The sequence below is a fragment of the Melanerpes formicivorus genome, unplaced genomic scaffold, assembly GCF_026170545.1.
Source record: "Melanerpes formicivorus ecotype bairdi unplaced genomic scaffold, bMelFor1.0.p_v2 SCAF_10, whole genome shotgun sequence".
Lineage (NCBI taxonomy): Eukaryota > Metazoa > Chordata > Aves > Piciformes > Picidae > Melanerpes > Melanerpes formicivorus.
Window position 1 is genome coordinate 19,550,896 of NW_027142362.1, and position 12,635 is coordinate 19,563,530.

Sequence of the window (12,635 nt, forward strand, 5' to 3'; positions counted from 1 at the left end):
TACCTTCTAGGGTAGAGGAATTAAATACAGAGATGTGAGAGTCTAGGAATTAATCTGGCCTTAGCAGATGTATACAGCTCACAAGTGAATTAGTATTACTACTTTGATGTTTGTTCTGAAACCAGGTATTTGATGGATTGGCATTAAGTGCAGAAAATTAACTGGTCAATTAAGAGCAGCTTTCATGATAAACTTGCTTTTAAAATAGCCTTTATTATGAAAACACAGTATGGCCCTGACACAAAATTATACTTCTCTAAAAAGGCATGTATACTAAATTGCTGCATCTATTTATCAAACACCTACTTTTTGCATCTGGCGATTATAAGTCTTCACCAAATTAACTGAAATAAAACTTATCCTGCAAATGCAATGGATTCTAATATTAGGTTTTGATTTTCTTTATTGCCTAGCAACATAAAAGTTCTAAAATTAATGAAAAGAACACAGGCTAAATAAAAACTCCCAATAATAATTAGCCCAGCAAGATACCTCATACTTTGAAAGAGATGTTGGTATACAACTTGAGTTGTAATCTAGTAAAATGAGATGCATCAAAGACTTTTAATGTTTTCTCTTGGTTTAAAACATCCAACTGTCTAACAGTCATTTACAAAGGGATGGCTTTTTAAAAAAAACTGTTTCTTCATTGAAAGAGGTAATTATTTCATGTCAAAATATGCATGGGTTTGCTGTGCAAGTTTCTGTAATGACTAGACACCACTCACAGCTGTTAGTGTAGTTTACTGCCTTATGGCTGCTTATATACCATACACATTCTCTATGGTGAATGCTTGCAGTGTTTTGCAAGGCTCCCTGCCTTTTTTTTCCCAAGTGCAGTTTTGGGACCAGATTAGAGGGAGAAAAAAATGCATGCATTCCAGAAAAACAGCTGAACATAAGTGAGTAACTATATTTTTATTTCATCAGCATGTTAATCAACATAGTAAAGAGACTAAAGCCATGCTGAAAGCAAATGAGCCATTGAAAATCCATCTAGCCTTTGCAACCCTTGAAGCGAGGATAGCTGCAGTAATAAAGCATACACAGTTTCTGTCACCCTGTGCACTGTACCACTGTAGCTGATGATTAATGAGGGGAAATATGTTGGGAGTCCCAAGGTTTTCGTACTAAGTAACACCAGCCCATTAACAATACACTGCTTGAAAGCTGGCTGCAAAACTGCAGGGGAAAATTGCACTTCAAATCTTTTATTGAAGAGGAGCTTCATTAGTCACCAGTAGCATGTAATTTTTACAAAATCAGTTGTAAATACATTGTTATGTGAAAAGGCATTTTTTAACTGCTAAGGCTTTCAGGAATACAGATCCAAAACCACATGCTGAAGTCTTCAATGTTGCTTTCTTCTAAATGAACAGCCTGTAAAGAAATCACATGAGCACAGATAGCAGTAGTCCTGAAGTTGTTAAACTGCCTTGTAAAATTGCCCACCCAACTTATGTAGAAAAATTCATGCAAAATAAATTACAATTTCATGTCCCACAAGGACTGAAGATTTTGCACTTTGTCATCTCTAGCCCAACCCACAACATGGCTATTGTATAATTAAGACTAAAATAAGGCTAAGGTATACTGTATTTTTTCTGCTAGCTGCCTGTTAAAAGTCAGTCTACTGTTCCACCTCCTTAGTGATACAAACTTCAACCTGAAGCAGCTGCTAATACCTTTTCAACTGCTTAACAGCCTTAATTAAGGTATTCTGTCCTCATAGAAACTCTACCCATGTAGTAGTGATTGAAATATGCACTACTGTATGTTATTTGTAGTTACCTTTTGTCCTTTACATGAAACATTAATAAAATCTGCATTTGTTTTACCTTTTTTTAAACCCTCAAATGGTTCCTGGGTTGCATTTCAAGATACTGGTCCTATACCAATTAGCTATATACCATTATCAGTGGTTATTTTGTTCCCTTATAATTTACAGAAAGCAAATTGGGGATTAAGTAACATGGGTCAGGAAACTGCCTTACACTACTGCTATTTAAAACCAAACAGGCAAGCCACCACTGAAGAGCAATGGCACAGAATTCCTTCAGCCTCATAGTACACTACACCTTTAATGGTGCTTTTTAATGCTCTATACTTAGCTCAAAATTAAATGGGCAATATTTGTTAGAGACAGACTAAAGGAAATTACAGAAAGTACCTAACATCAAGAGTGTTTGATCACAATGTAGCTGCTTATCTGCTGCGCACTTCTGTATTGCCATTTAAAAAGAATCTGAAGAAAAAATGGCAATTCCTTGCCCATTAATGCTTTCACTAGCCAACTCTAATCAATTTGCAAAATAAGTGTTCCAACATCAGTTTTTAAAATCAAAGCTAAAATATTTGCAGGGTATGAATACATAAATGCATTTATGTAAGTGGAATATTTAGGCTGCTAAACATTGCCCCTTACCTTCTGTGAGCCTGGCTTTCCCCCCTGTAGGCTGACACAGGATAGTTGAGCACCCTACACACAGAACTACTGTCTGAGCATGACTGAACACTGTAGTGATCTTGTAGCATCCTGAAAAACAGCATTATTAAACTCTGTTGAGTATTTCTGGCATGTTTCTTCTATTGTATGTGTGATTAGATAGGATACTCTAAATACACTTGTCCAGAACCGGATCTGTGTTTCATTACACAGTTTACCAAGTAAAACAAAGCAAAGCATTGTTATGGTGGTGTGAAATACTTGGTTTCATTAACATGCAAATGAAAGCAAGTTAATTAACTGAAACTGTTGTAGCTTCCCATATGCAAAATCAACACAAGTTGATGGCTGACAAGCCCCCATTTCCCTGTAGTATGTCTTCTGCAAAAGAAAAAAAAGTCAAGGGGTTCTAGACTTGCCTTATCTGCTGAACAGAAGAACCCATCTAGCTACAGAAATAAATTTAACTTGTAGAACACTGCTGTGGACAAAGTCTGGCAGCTGTGAATATAAACACTGCTGTTCAAATCTTTGTTTGCTTTCTGTTTAATAATTGCAACATATAAGGCATGTGATTGATGGCATTCTGTACTACTAGCGTCATATTTAAACAAGGAAGTTTGCACAGAGTAACTTCACTAACTTCAGATGCAAGAAGAGGCACTGGCAACATTTTGTCTGCAAGGTCTGCCACTTAAAGAATGAAATCACTCTCATACATGGCTTAGTCAAAAGGATTTTCACTGCTTTCATTGGTTTCCCTGAAAAGTATTTTTAATTAGCCAAGAGAAAAGTTGTAAAGTTCTAGATGTGGATAGAAAAAATAGACAAAGATGAGCATAGATTCCATTTTCAGAATGTGTGAAACAGAAAGATAAGACAGAATATATGTTGTGAGGAAAATCATCAGAAAGGTCTCCGATAAGAGAACTGGTTGGTCAGGAGAATTAAAGCCAGAGTAACAGATTCTTTGTTTAAAGCACAAATAGTAACTGCACAAATCTTTGTTTGAAAAAACAAACACATAAAATTTAACCACAGTAAATGTTATTTTTCCCTCCTTGAACTTGGGCCTTGATGAGTTTTTTAACTGTGGATTCTGCGGGGAAATGAGCCCTGTCAATTTCTGTAACTAGGTAGCAACTTCCAACAACACTTGAACCATGTGTAAAGCACTTTCAGTGCCTCCTGCTTAGGACTCCCTCATTAGTGCAGCTCTCCTGCTTCGCTCTATAGGTCCCCAAAATCAGTAACTAATTAATCAAACACTAATGAAGATAACACTATGGGCCTGTGTTGACATTAATTGTATCCTACTATATGCATGTACACTCATTTGAACAAAGTTAAAATAATAAAAATCAGTGGCTTAGGCTTCAACCATGTATTTTTTGATAGTAACCACAAATGACTTTCAAACAGTTTTAATGAATTTGCTTGACTTTTAGATGGAAAACATTGTCTCAGAGCTTCTTAGAAATCTAAGCTTTTAAGAAAGAATGAGATAAGAAAACCTGAGTACAGCAGCACTTCCCCCGCTTCTAGTCAGGATGTTCACAATTTTGAGTAAGTCTATGCATTTTTTTATTGCTATATTCATATACTGCAGCTGTTTCTAAGAGTCAAACTACCACACTTGGCAGTTTCTGTGGTTCCATATGGCAGTGGCTATGCTGATAAAACCAGCTGCTCCCAGATAGAGCACCCTCCTGTAACTGCTAAAAAAATCAAGTGGTTTAGTTTATGAAAGAGAAGCTGGTTATACAGGTGTTTCTGAGATGAAGTAAAGAAACTATGTTAAAAGCAGACACAGGCAACACCTTAAGTGTAACCCCTGTGTCTGTGAGATGGATCTCGCCTTCTCAACAGCAACATGGGAGGGAGGCAGTTTGTGTTTCAGCAGCTGGAGGTCACAGTATCCCTGCCTGTGTCTTGGTGAAAAGGTCTGCTGGCTGCTCTTCCAGAATCACCCACCTTACAAAAAGAGGAGAACAAAGATGTCTTCTGTTTTAAACTTGTGCCATGGATGATTTGAAGCATCCATTTTATCTTGCTTCTTACATATGCAGATCACGGTTTAGTTGATTAGTGTTGGAGGATAGGTTGGACTTGATGACCTCAAAGGTCTCTTCCAACCTGGTTAATTCTATTCTATTCTGTCTGGGGGTTTGCTTTTTCCCCTACTTGACAGGATTTCATTAATGAAACACCAACAAAAGACCCCTCAGTCCAGACCTCCAGAAGAGAAAATAAAATGCTAGTTGCTTAAAACTTGCCTTTTGGAAGAAGTTGAAAACACTTTTATTGTTTAAACAAAAGCAAAGCAATATACAGTCCTCTTTGTTTGGTGGTTGTTTTTTTTTTTTCTGCTCTACAGAACAAATAACATTTAGATTTACAAACAAACAAAAAACCCCAGACCTTATGAGGCCGAAGTAAATGTGAAATGAGTTTGGTCCCTTCTCTAAGACACAGATATTTTTGGTATTTACCTGGACATTTTACATCCATGAAGTAGGAATTTGGGCTCTGCACAAGCCGTTTCTTCTTGTGCTTTCTCTTCTCGTCCTCCAGGGAGGGGTGCAGTAGATCCTTGGCCAGCTGGGGAGAACAAGAAGGAAAAGGCACTGCATGTGACGCAGGCCGGCCGGGTAGCGTGAAGCCGCCGGCGGTCTGCTCCCGAGCACGGCCGCCACGCTGTAGCCAGCCTCCCCGGCAGGACAGGGTGGCGGGGACGGCAAGACCCCGTCAGGATACCGGCGTGTGCCGGCGGGGCGGGGGTGTCCGCTCTGCTCCCCTGACTGACGACAGGCGATACCGGGGCGGCTCTCGTCCGGCGGAGCCCCCGTGTGCCATCCCGAGCAGGCCCGAAGGCAGGTGCCGAGCGGGAGCGGACTCCCGGGACCAGCCCCGCGGCCGCTGTGGCAATGCACGGCCCACGCCGAACAACTCACAGGCATGTCTGGTCCGCCGTTCTGCGCCTAGCCGCTCTCTGCCCGTTGCCGCGCCGCCCCTTCCCCGCTCGCTTCCGGCGGTGCGCAGCCCCAACTGCCGGGGCTCGGCGGACGCTGGGCTGTGTCTGGTGCGGCCGGGCGGGGCTCGTCAGGGCGGGCTGCTGGAGATGGGGAGAGACCCATGTTTGCAGTACTTGCGGGGATGCCACGGTGTATTGCCCTGCGCGGGACATCGGTGGTGTTCCTGTAACCGGTGAGACAGGCGATGCGGAGAGCATGTGCCGGCCTCTGGCCGGCCCACAGCACCGCGCTTGCCGCTTCCCCATAAGCAAAACGATGCCTCCAGGGAAAAGCAGTCGGGAGCTTTTGTAATCGCCACCGGAGTGGTTATGGTAGGGTAGTGCCACAGTGCTCTCTCGCTGATGTTCAGAAACAGAGAATGCAGAGTCTAGATATGACTGCAGTTCTCAAAAAAATCAACTTGTTTTCCCCTCTAATAGATTGATACATGACACATGTACTTCTAGGTAAGAAATGGAATCTAAGAAGTCCCATTTACTTTTGTATTAGATACCGACTAAATTGCCACATATGTTTTCATACACATTGCATTGAGTTGCACCATTGTGTATATTCTTTTGCAGTTCCCCACCTCAGTCAAGAAGAAAAATGCAGAAGAATTTCTGTGATGCCATTTATGTGTTTAAACTGATTTGGAGAACATGTGAGAAAAACAAATAATATTGCAGATAGGGAGAAAGAATTAGAAACAAACCAAAACAAAACCAACTTTTTTGTTGGTGGTGCTGGTGGGTTTTTCATTTGTTGGATTGTGGATTTTTTTAAGTGGTTGAATGATGTTTTTTTTCCCCCTTACACGAATATAAATCACAATCTGTAAAAACTCTTGGACTTCATTTAATCAAGCCCAGAACATTTAAAAGTGTAATTCACTAGAAGTCCAGTAAGTGGCACAAATAGACCTTACAACAATTGCTTAGCGTGAAAACTCTTCCAATAACTGTATCAGACAGTGTGCTAAGCTACATTCTTTTGAAGAGAGGCCTGATGCGTGTAGCACAAAACGTTTTTCAATTTGCTGTGGAGATGTAAGTTTTGTGGAGGCATATCTTTCTGACAACAGTATTCTCAAATCTGGGATGGCCTCTCCTGTGCTGACACTCACCACACCTATCAGAATACTGTCTTCAACCCCAAACCCCTACCTGATTTTACAAGAACAGACCCATGTTGCAGTGCTCCACAACATTATATTGATTTTCTTCATCTCACCATCACAGCCATTGTCTTGTAACATCAATGCTGTGTTAGCATTTTTTCCTTATGTGCTGGAGTGGTGATGACACACAGATGGAGGTACTTTAGAAGCATTTCTCGTTATATCATGGGGAATTTAATACGAATAGCTCTGACTCATACTTTGCCAGTTGTCCTGTGAAGCTAGGAACATAAACCAGTTATCAGCACAGAGTCAGCTCCTGAGTCTTAGCTGTTCCTACCAGTATTCAGTCCTTTGCAAATATATGTTATTTCTCTGCAAGCTGAAGGGAAAAGGGAGAATCTATTAAGTCTGTTGATTCAGACTCTGAGGGAGAATCATGTTTTTCTTTGTTTAGGAAAATACCTTCAGAATGTATAAAGGACCACCAACAAAAGAGATCTTTTATCTAAAGTGCCACCCTTCTTCATCTCTTCCTCCTGGCTTTCCCTTCTTAAATGTCTTTGCTGTAAAGAGCCTCTGGTGCTTGAGGAAGACTTTAGAGTAACAATTTACCTTAAAAATTGGTTTATGTGGAAGGAGGGGCATATGGGATGATCTGAAAACAGGATGTGTTTTGGACACATTCCTCTCTTTGGTTCTCTATTTTGGTTTTAGTTGGAGATTCATTTCCTTTTCACAACTGCTTATAGTTCAGTGACCCGCCAAATGAGCCAATTCTACTGCATTGCCTTCAGTCTCATGACTTGATTTTTTTCAAGTATGCACTGAGTTTAAAGTGCAAGTTAGTGGGGAGAGAAATGCAGTCTGTACCACAGTGGCATGGCCTACACAGAGATAAATTGAGGTCTACTTCCCTTTTCCAGCCTTGTTGTAGGAAACAATGACTTAGATCTCATTTTAGAGAAAAGAAAATATTATCTGTCTGCTAGAATGCAAACAGAAAAAGTCCAAAAACTGATCTGGAAGTGTTTAAAAACAATATAATGTCAAGGTGGGGTGGGGGGTGAGTGTGTGGATTTGGGGGGTGGGAGTATGTTTCCTGCACTGCAAGTGGCAGTCTCTTGCTGTTTAAAAGCTGTCCCTGTGTTTCTGGTGGCACGTGAGGTTTGTTGGGGCTGCTGCAGCCCCAAAGCCTTCCTGTTGAGGAGGGTGGTAGAAGTGGCATTGCTTTCTGACACCCAGCACTACTTTGTTCTGTTCCATTTATGGGGTCCTCAGGGTTTGCTACCTGATGGCATGGTTACTAGAAAACCTTATATAAACTGGCTGTGGTCACTGAGGAACTGAGTATTGACGGATTTAAAAAAATAATTCACCCTAATAATGCTTGTAATGCTTTGCCTAGAATACTAAAATGTGGGTGGGTATCTCTGTGGTACTGTCATTAAGCCTGTTTAGATTTCCTAACCACCTCTATGCTGCACTCAGAGTAAGTAGGTTCATTTCAGGTGGTATGTTTGGTCTGGAATGCAGTCTGCCTGTGGTTTTGCCTGTACTGCAGAATCAAATACTATCATTGTGACCAATGATGTAATATTGGTGTAAACCATGGTGTGTAGCGATTTGGTTTAAATACACTTATGCAGAGTTAGTTCAGATTAGCACTGAAACTTGAAGAAGACCCACTTTTAACACTATCATAATGGCAAACCTTGAAATTAGTGGAACATATAATGGGACCTTGACCAGCTGGACAGAGGGGCAGAGTCCAACATGATGGCATTCAACAAGTCCAAGTGCTGGGTGCTGCACTTTGGCCGCAACAGCCCCATGCAGCGCTACAGGCTGGGGTCGGAGTGGCTGCAGAGCTGCCAAACAGAAAGGGACCTGGAGGTACTGACTGACAGCTGGCTGAACATGAGCCAGCAGTGTGCCCGGGTGGCCAAGAGGGCCAATGGCATCCTGGCCTGCATCGAGAATAGTGTGGCCAGCAGGAGCAGGGAAGTCAGTGTGCCCCTGTACACAGCACTGGTCAGGCCACACCTTGAGTACTGTGTCCAGTTCTGGGCTAGTCAATTTAAGAAAGACATTGAGATACTTCAACGTGTCCAGAGAAGGGCAACAAGGCTGGGGAGACGCCTCAAGCCCAGTACCTATGAGGAGAGGCTGAACGAGCTGGGATTGTTTAGCCTGGAGTAGAGGAGGCTCAGGGAAGACCTTATTGCTGTCTACAACTATCTGAAGGATGGTTGTAGCCAGGAGGGGGTTGGTCTCTTCTCCCAGGCAACCAGCACCAGAACAAGAGGACACAGTCTCAAGCTGCTCCAGGGGAAGTTTAGGCTCGAAGTGAGGAGAAAGTTCTTCACTGAGAGAGTTGTTAGCCATTGCAATGTGCTGCCCAGGGAGGTGGTGGAGTCCCCATCCCTGGAGGTGTTCAAGTGGGGATTGGATGTGGCACTTGGTGCCATGGTCATGTAGTCATGAGGTCTTGGGTGACAGGTTGGACTTGATGATCTTTGAGGCCTTTTACAGCCTTGTTGATTCTATGATTCTATGACTTTATACAGAGAAGAGCCTTACTGTACTTTTCTTTTCTGGAATTGGACTGTACATACTTTAAGTATTTTTTTTCCCAATAATGACTTGATTTAACCTCTGTTATATAAATTGCTGCAGCATATGCACAGGGAAAAGTCTTACATTTCAATCACTAGAATAAAAGACAGTACTGTTCTTTGTTAAGCCTGAAAAAATAAACCTATGCATTGATCTTCCCAAAAGATCTTCCTGGGGATTAAGTGGCTTTTTTTTTTTTTTTTTTTTTTTAATGAATAAACCAAACCAGGTTGGAAGAGACCTTCAAGATCATCGCATCCATCCCATCAACCAATCCAACCCACCCAAACAGCTAACCCATGGCACCAAGTACCCCATCAAGTCTCCTCCTGAACACCTCCAATGTTGGTGACTCCACCACCTCCTTGGGCAGCCCATTCCAATGGGCAATCACTCTCTCTGTATAGAACTTCTTCCTAACATCCAACCTGAACCTCCCCTGGTGCAGCCTAAGACTGTGTCCTCTTGTTCTGGTACTGGGTGCCTGGGAGAAGAGACCATCATCCGCCTGTCTACAACCTCCCTTCAGGTAGTTGTAGAGAGTGATAAGGTCACCTCTGAGTCTCCTCTTCCCCAGGCTGAGCAACCCCAGCTCCCCCAGCCTCTCCTCATAGGGCTGTGTTCCAAGCCCCTCACCAACGTTGTTGCTCTTCTCTGGACTCATTCCAGCAAGTCAACATCCTTCCTAAACTGAGGGGCCCAGAACTGGACACAGTACATGAGTGTCACATGATTGTTATCAAACAGTAATAAACTGCAGAGGCATCTGCCAATACCAGAGTTGTTAAAGGTATACGTCAAAAATATTATCATATTAGATAGGAAAGTCCAAAAGGTAAGGAGCAAAGCTCATGTTAATGATTTGCAATTAAGTGGCATTCAGGGCAAGACTTCCTCATAAGATTACCTTCTGTAGGATGTGAACCTGTGGATTCCAGTTAGTGCCAAAATAACAAACCCTGGTTCTACCAATGTGTTTTAAATAGCATTGGGTTTTTGGATTTTTTTTAAACTTTGAACTTAATTAAGATGTAGAATTTCCCTTATTTTTATATATATTGAACACAAGAGCTTGATTAAAGACAGATTTTCTCACAGGCCTCTTTTTACTTAACCAGTTCCACCTTTGAACAGAGGGAGAAAAGGATTTTTGAAAGCTAGAAGTAACGATGTCTGTCATTTGAGAAACTAAAAATGAGGAGAATGGGAATGAAGGAGCAATGTAATCTGTTGTGGGTTTGGTGTTTTTTAAACATAGATGTTGGTAAACTGGACATGAGTATTTTAATTTTTTGTAATGTGCATGTAAAGGTTGTCAAATTTATTACATGTGGATAGAAGAGGTAATTGCATTTTGCTATTCATATCAGTGCCTTTCGTCAACTGAGTGCTTTAGCAGAGGCACTTGATATACACCTTGGTGACTAACGGAATTCTGCTCTGTCTTGCTTGGAACTGAACACCTGTTTATTGGATGAGCTTCAGCTCTGTGGTATTTGGGCTAAACTGTTAAGGCAGACATTATGGGGCTGTGAAGGGGTTTCTAATTCTGCTTCTCTGAGATGTACAAATCAGCATCACACTGTTCCGGTGCTGCCCACTTTTATGTAGTGACAAATGGCAAAAGACAGGATCAAACATTTTCTGTTTCGTACATGTTCAGTGTTCCACTGAGTGGTTCTCCCATGTCAGAAACAAATGAGATGTTTAATTGTAGTTGATCTGTTTGACTGTCATGCATTATAAAACAAGTGTTGCCTTTTCCCATTTAGTACAGTAGCAGAGACTGAGCTTTGCATTTTCATGAAGCAGGTATCATAGTGACTTACCAACTTTGATAGGTTTTGATAAGTTTTACTAGCATATTGTAAGGTATGCAAATGCAATTGTACAATTGCAATTTTTCACTATTCAAGAAATCTTTTTAAAGTAACTCTTAATTCAATTTTTATAGCTTGTTTTTAAAGTTCATGGTTAAGTAAACATCTGTCCCTTGAATCTGGCAAACTGGCACTTTCCCAAATCAGAGCAGAATGCAATATTGCAAAGCACGAGTGTAATTAAAGAGGGAAGTAATTTGCATTATTTTTCTATAAAACTACTGAGTAACAGATGGCCATCACAAACATACTGCTCCAGAGACATATGGAAGCCTATTTGTTCCGTAAAACTCAAGAGTGAATATTAACCCCAAAGTTACTCTCTTCAATGCTGAAATAGTAATCTTCAGTATGGACATAATTACAGTACATAGCAACTCACAGTTCTAAAAATACAGATAGAGGGAAATGTCCCAGAGACTAGTTTTTCATTGGCAGTTTCCTGTAATCTGATTATTCATCCAAGTCTGAAATGATTAACCAATTCGGGTTTGACTGCTTCAGTGACAGATTGTCGTTACAATTTATAATCTTAAACCTTGTAATGAGTATTGTAGCAACCTAACATCCAAACAGCACAACTGCTAGTTATAAGTACAAAAATGAGCCAAGCAGCCATGTTTCCAAATCCCACCCTGAACTGGGTAAATGTCACCAAATATGTTAAAAAAAAGAAGAAAAAGAACCAGCAATTCCTCCCACTCTTGTTCTGCTGTCTTGATTCTGCTCTGTCACATAGATATCCTTGTCTCCAGAGGTCTCAGGCAAACAAACTATGATGTTTTCACCTGAATCACAACACAGAATTTATAAAATTGGATTTTGGTACAATTTAATGGAAGTTGAATTAGAATTCAGGACAAGCTCTTCACGAATTTGTCTTGTACAGAGATTTACATCAGATCTGTCATTGGAGTTTTGATGGTTTGTTATCACAAACATATATTGGCCATGAATGTCACCAAACAAGGGCAACAAGGCTGGTGAGAGGCCTTGAACACAAGCCCTATGAGGAGAGGCTGAGGGAGCTGGGATTGTTTAGCCTGGTGAAGAGGAGGCTCAGGGGTGACCTCATTGCCCTCTACAACTACCTGAAAGGTGGTTGTAGCCAGGAAGGGGTTGGCCTCTTCTCCCAGGCAACCAGCACCAGAACAAGGGGACACAGTCTCAAGCTGCACCAGGGGAGGTTTAGACTCGAGGTGAGGAGGAAGTTCTTCACCGAGCGAGTCATTCGTCATTGGAACGGGTTACCCAGGGAGGTGGTTGAGTCATCGACCCTGGAGGCGTTCAAGGGGAGATTGGACGTGGCACTTGGTGCCATGGTCTAGTCATGGGGTCTGTGTTGATAGGTTGGACTCGATGATCCTCGAGGTCCTTTCCAACCTAAGTGACACTATGATACTGTGAAACTGAGACCGTTAACAAGGAAGAGTTGGAATAATTAATAACTAGAAGCAGAATAGCTTTTACTTTTGGAGGGTTTATAATGTTTGAAGGTGGTTTGTTGTTTGTTTGTTGGGTTTTTTTTTAATGATTCCTCAGAATTCTTTGCACAA

At 41.4% G+C, this 12,635-nt stretch overlaps 1 protein-coding gene across 1 annotated transcript; it reads right to left on the bottom strand.

Moving 5' to 3' along the window:
* Positions 1–903: 903 nt before the first annotated feature.
* Positions 904–5,509, bottom strand: RPS27L (ribosomal protein S27 like). The gene is made up of 4 exons (XM_068144062.1): positions 5,401–5,509; positions 4,939–5,047; positions 2,426–2,536; positions 904–1,380 (listed from the first exon to the last, which is right to left on the bottom strand). Exons 1-4 carry the CDS (start codon positions 5,404–5,406, stop codon positions 1,352–1,354), a joined length of 255 nt encoding a protein of 84 aa, XP_068000163.1. The 5' UTR covers positions 5,407–5,509; the 3' UTR covers positions 904–1,351.
* Between the last annotated feature and the right edge of the window lie 7,126 nt (positions 5,510–12,635).

What these genes read in the sequence shown, in the direction of transcription:
- RPS27L (XM_068144062.1), bottom strand. An exon ending in CATGGATGTAAAATGTCCAG is followed by an intron (nt 2,537 to 4,938) that starts GTAAATACCAAA and finishes GCTGTTTTTCAG; the next exon opens with GATGCTACAAGATCACTACA. An exon ending in GAAAGCCAGGCTCACAGAAG is followed by an intron (nt 1,381 to 2,425) that starts GTAAGGGGCAAT and finishes ATTTCTTTACAG; the next exon opens with GCTGTTCATTTAGAAGAAAG.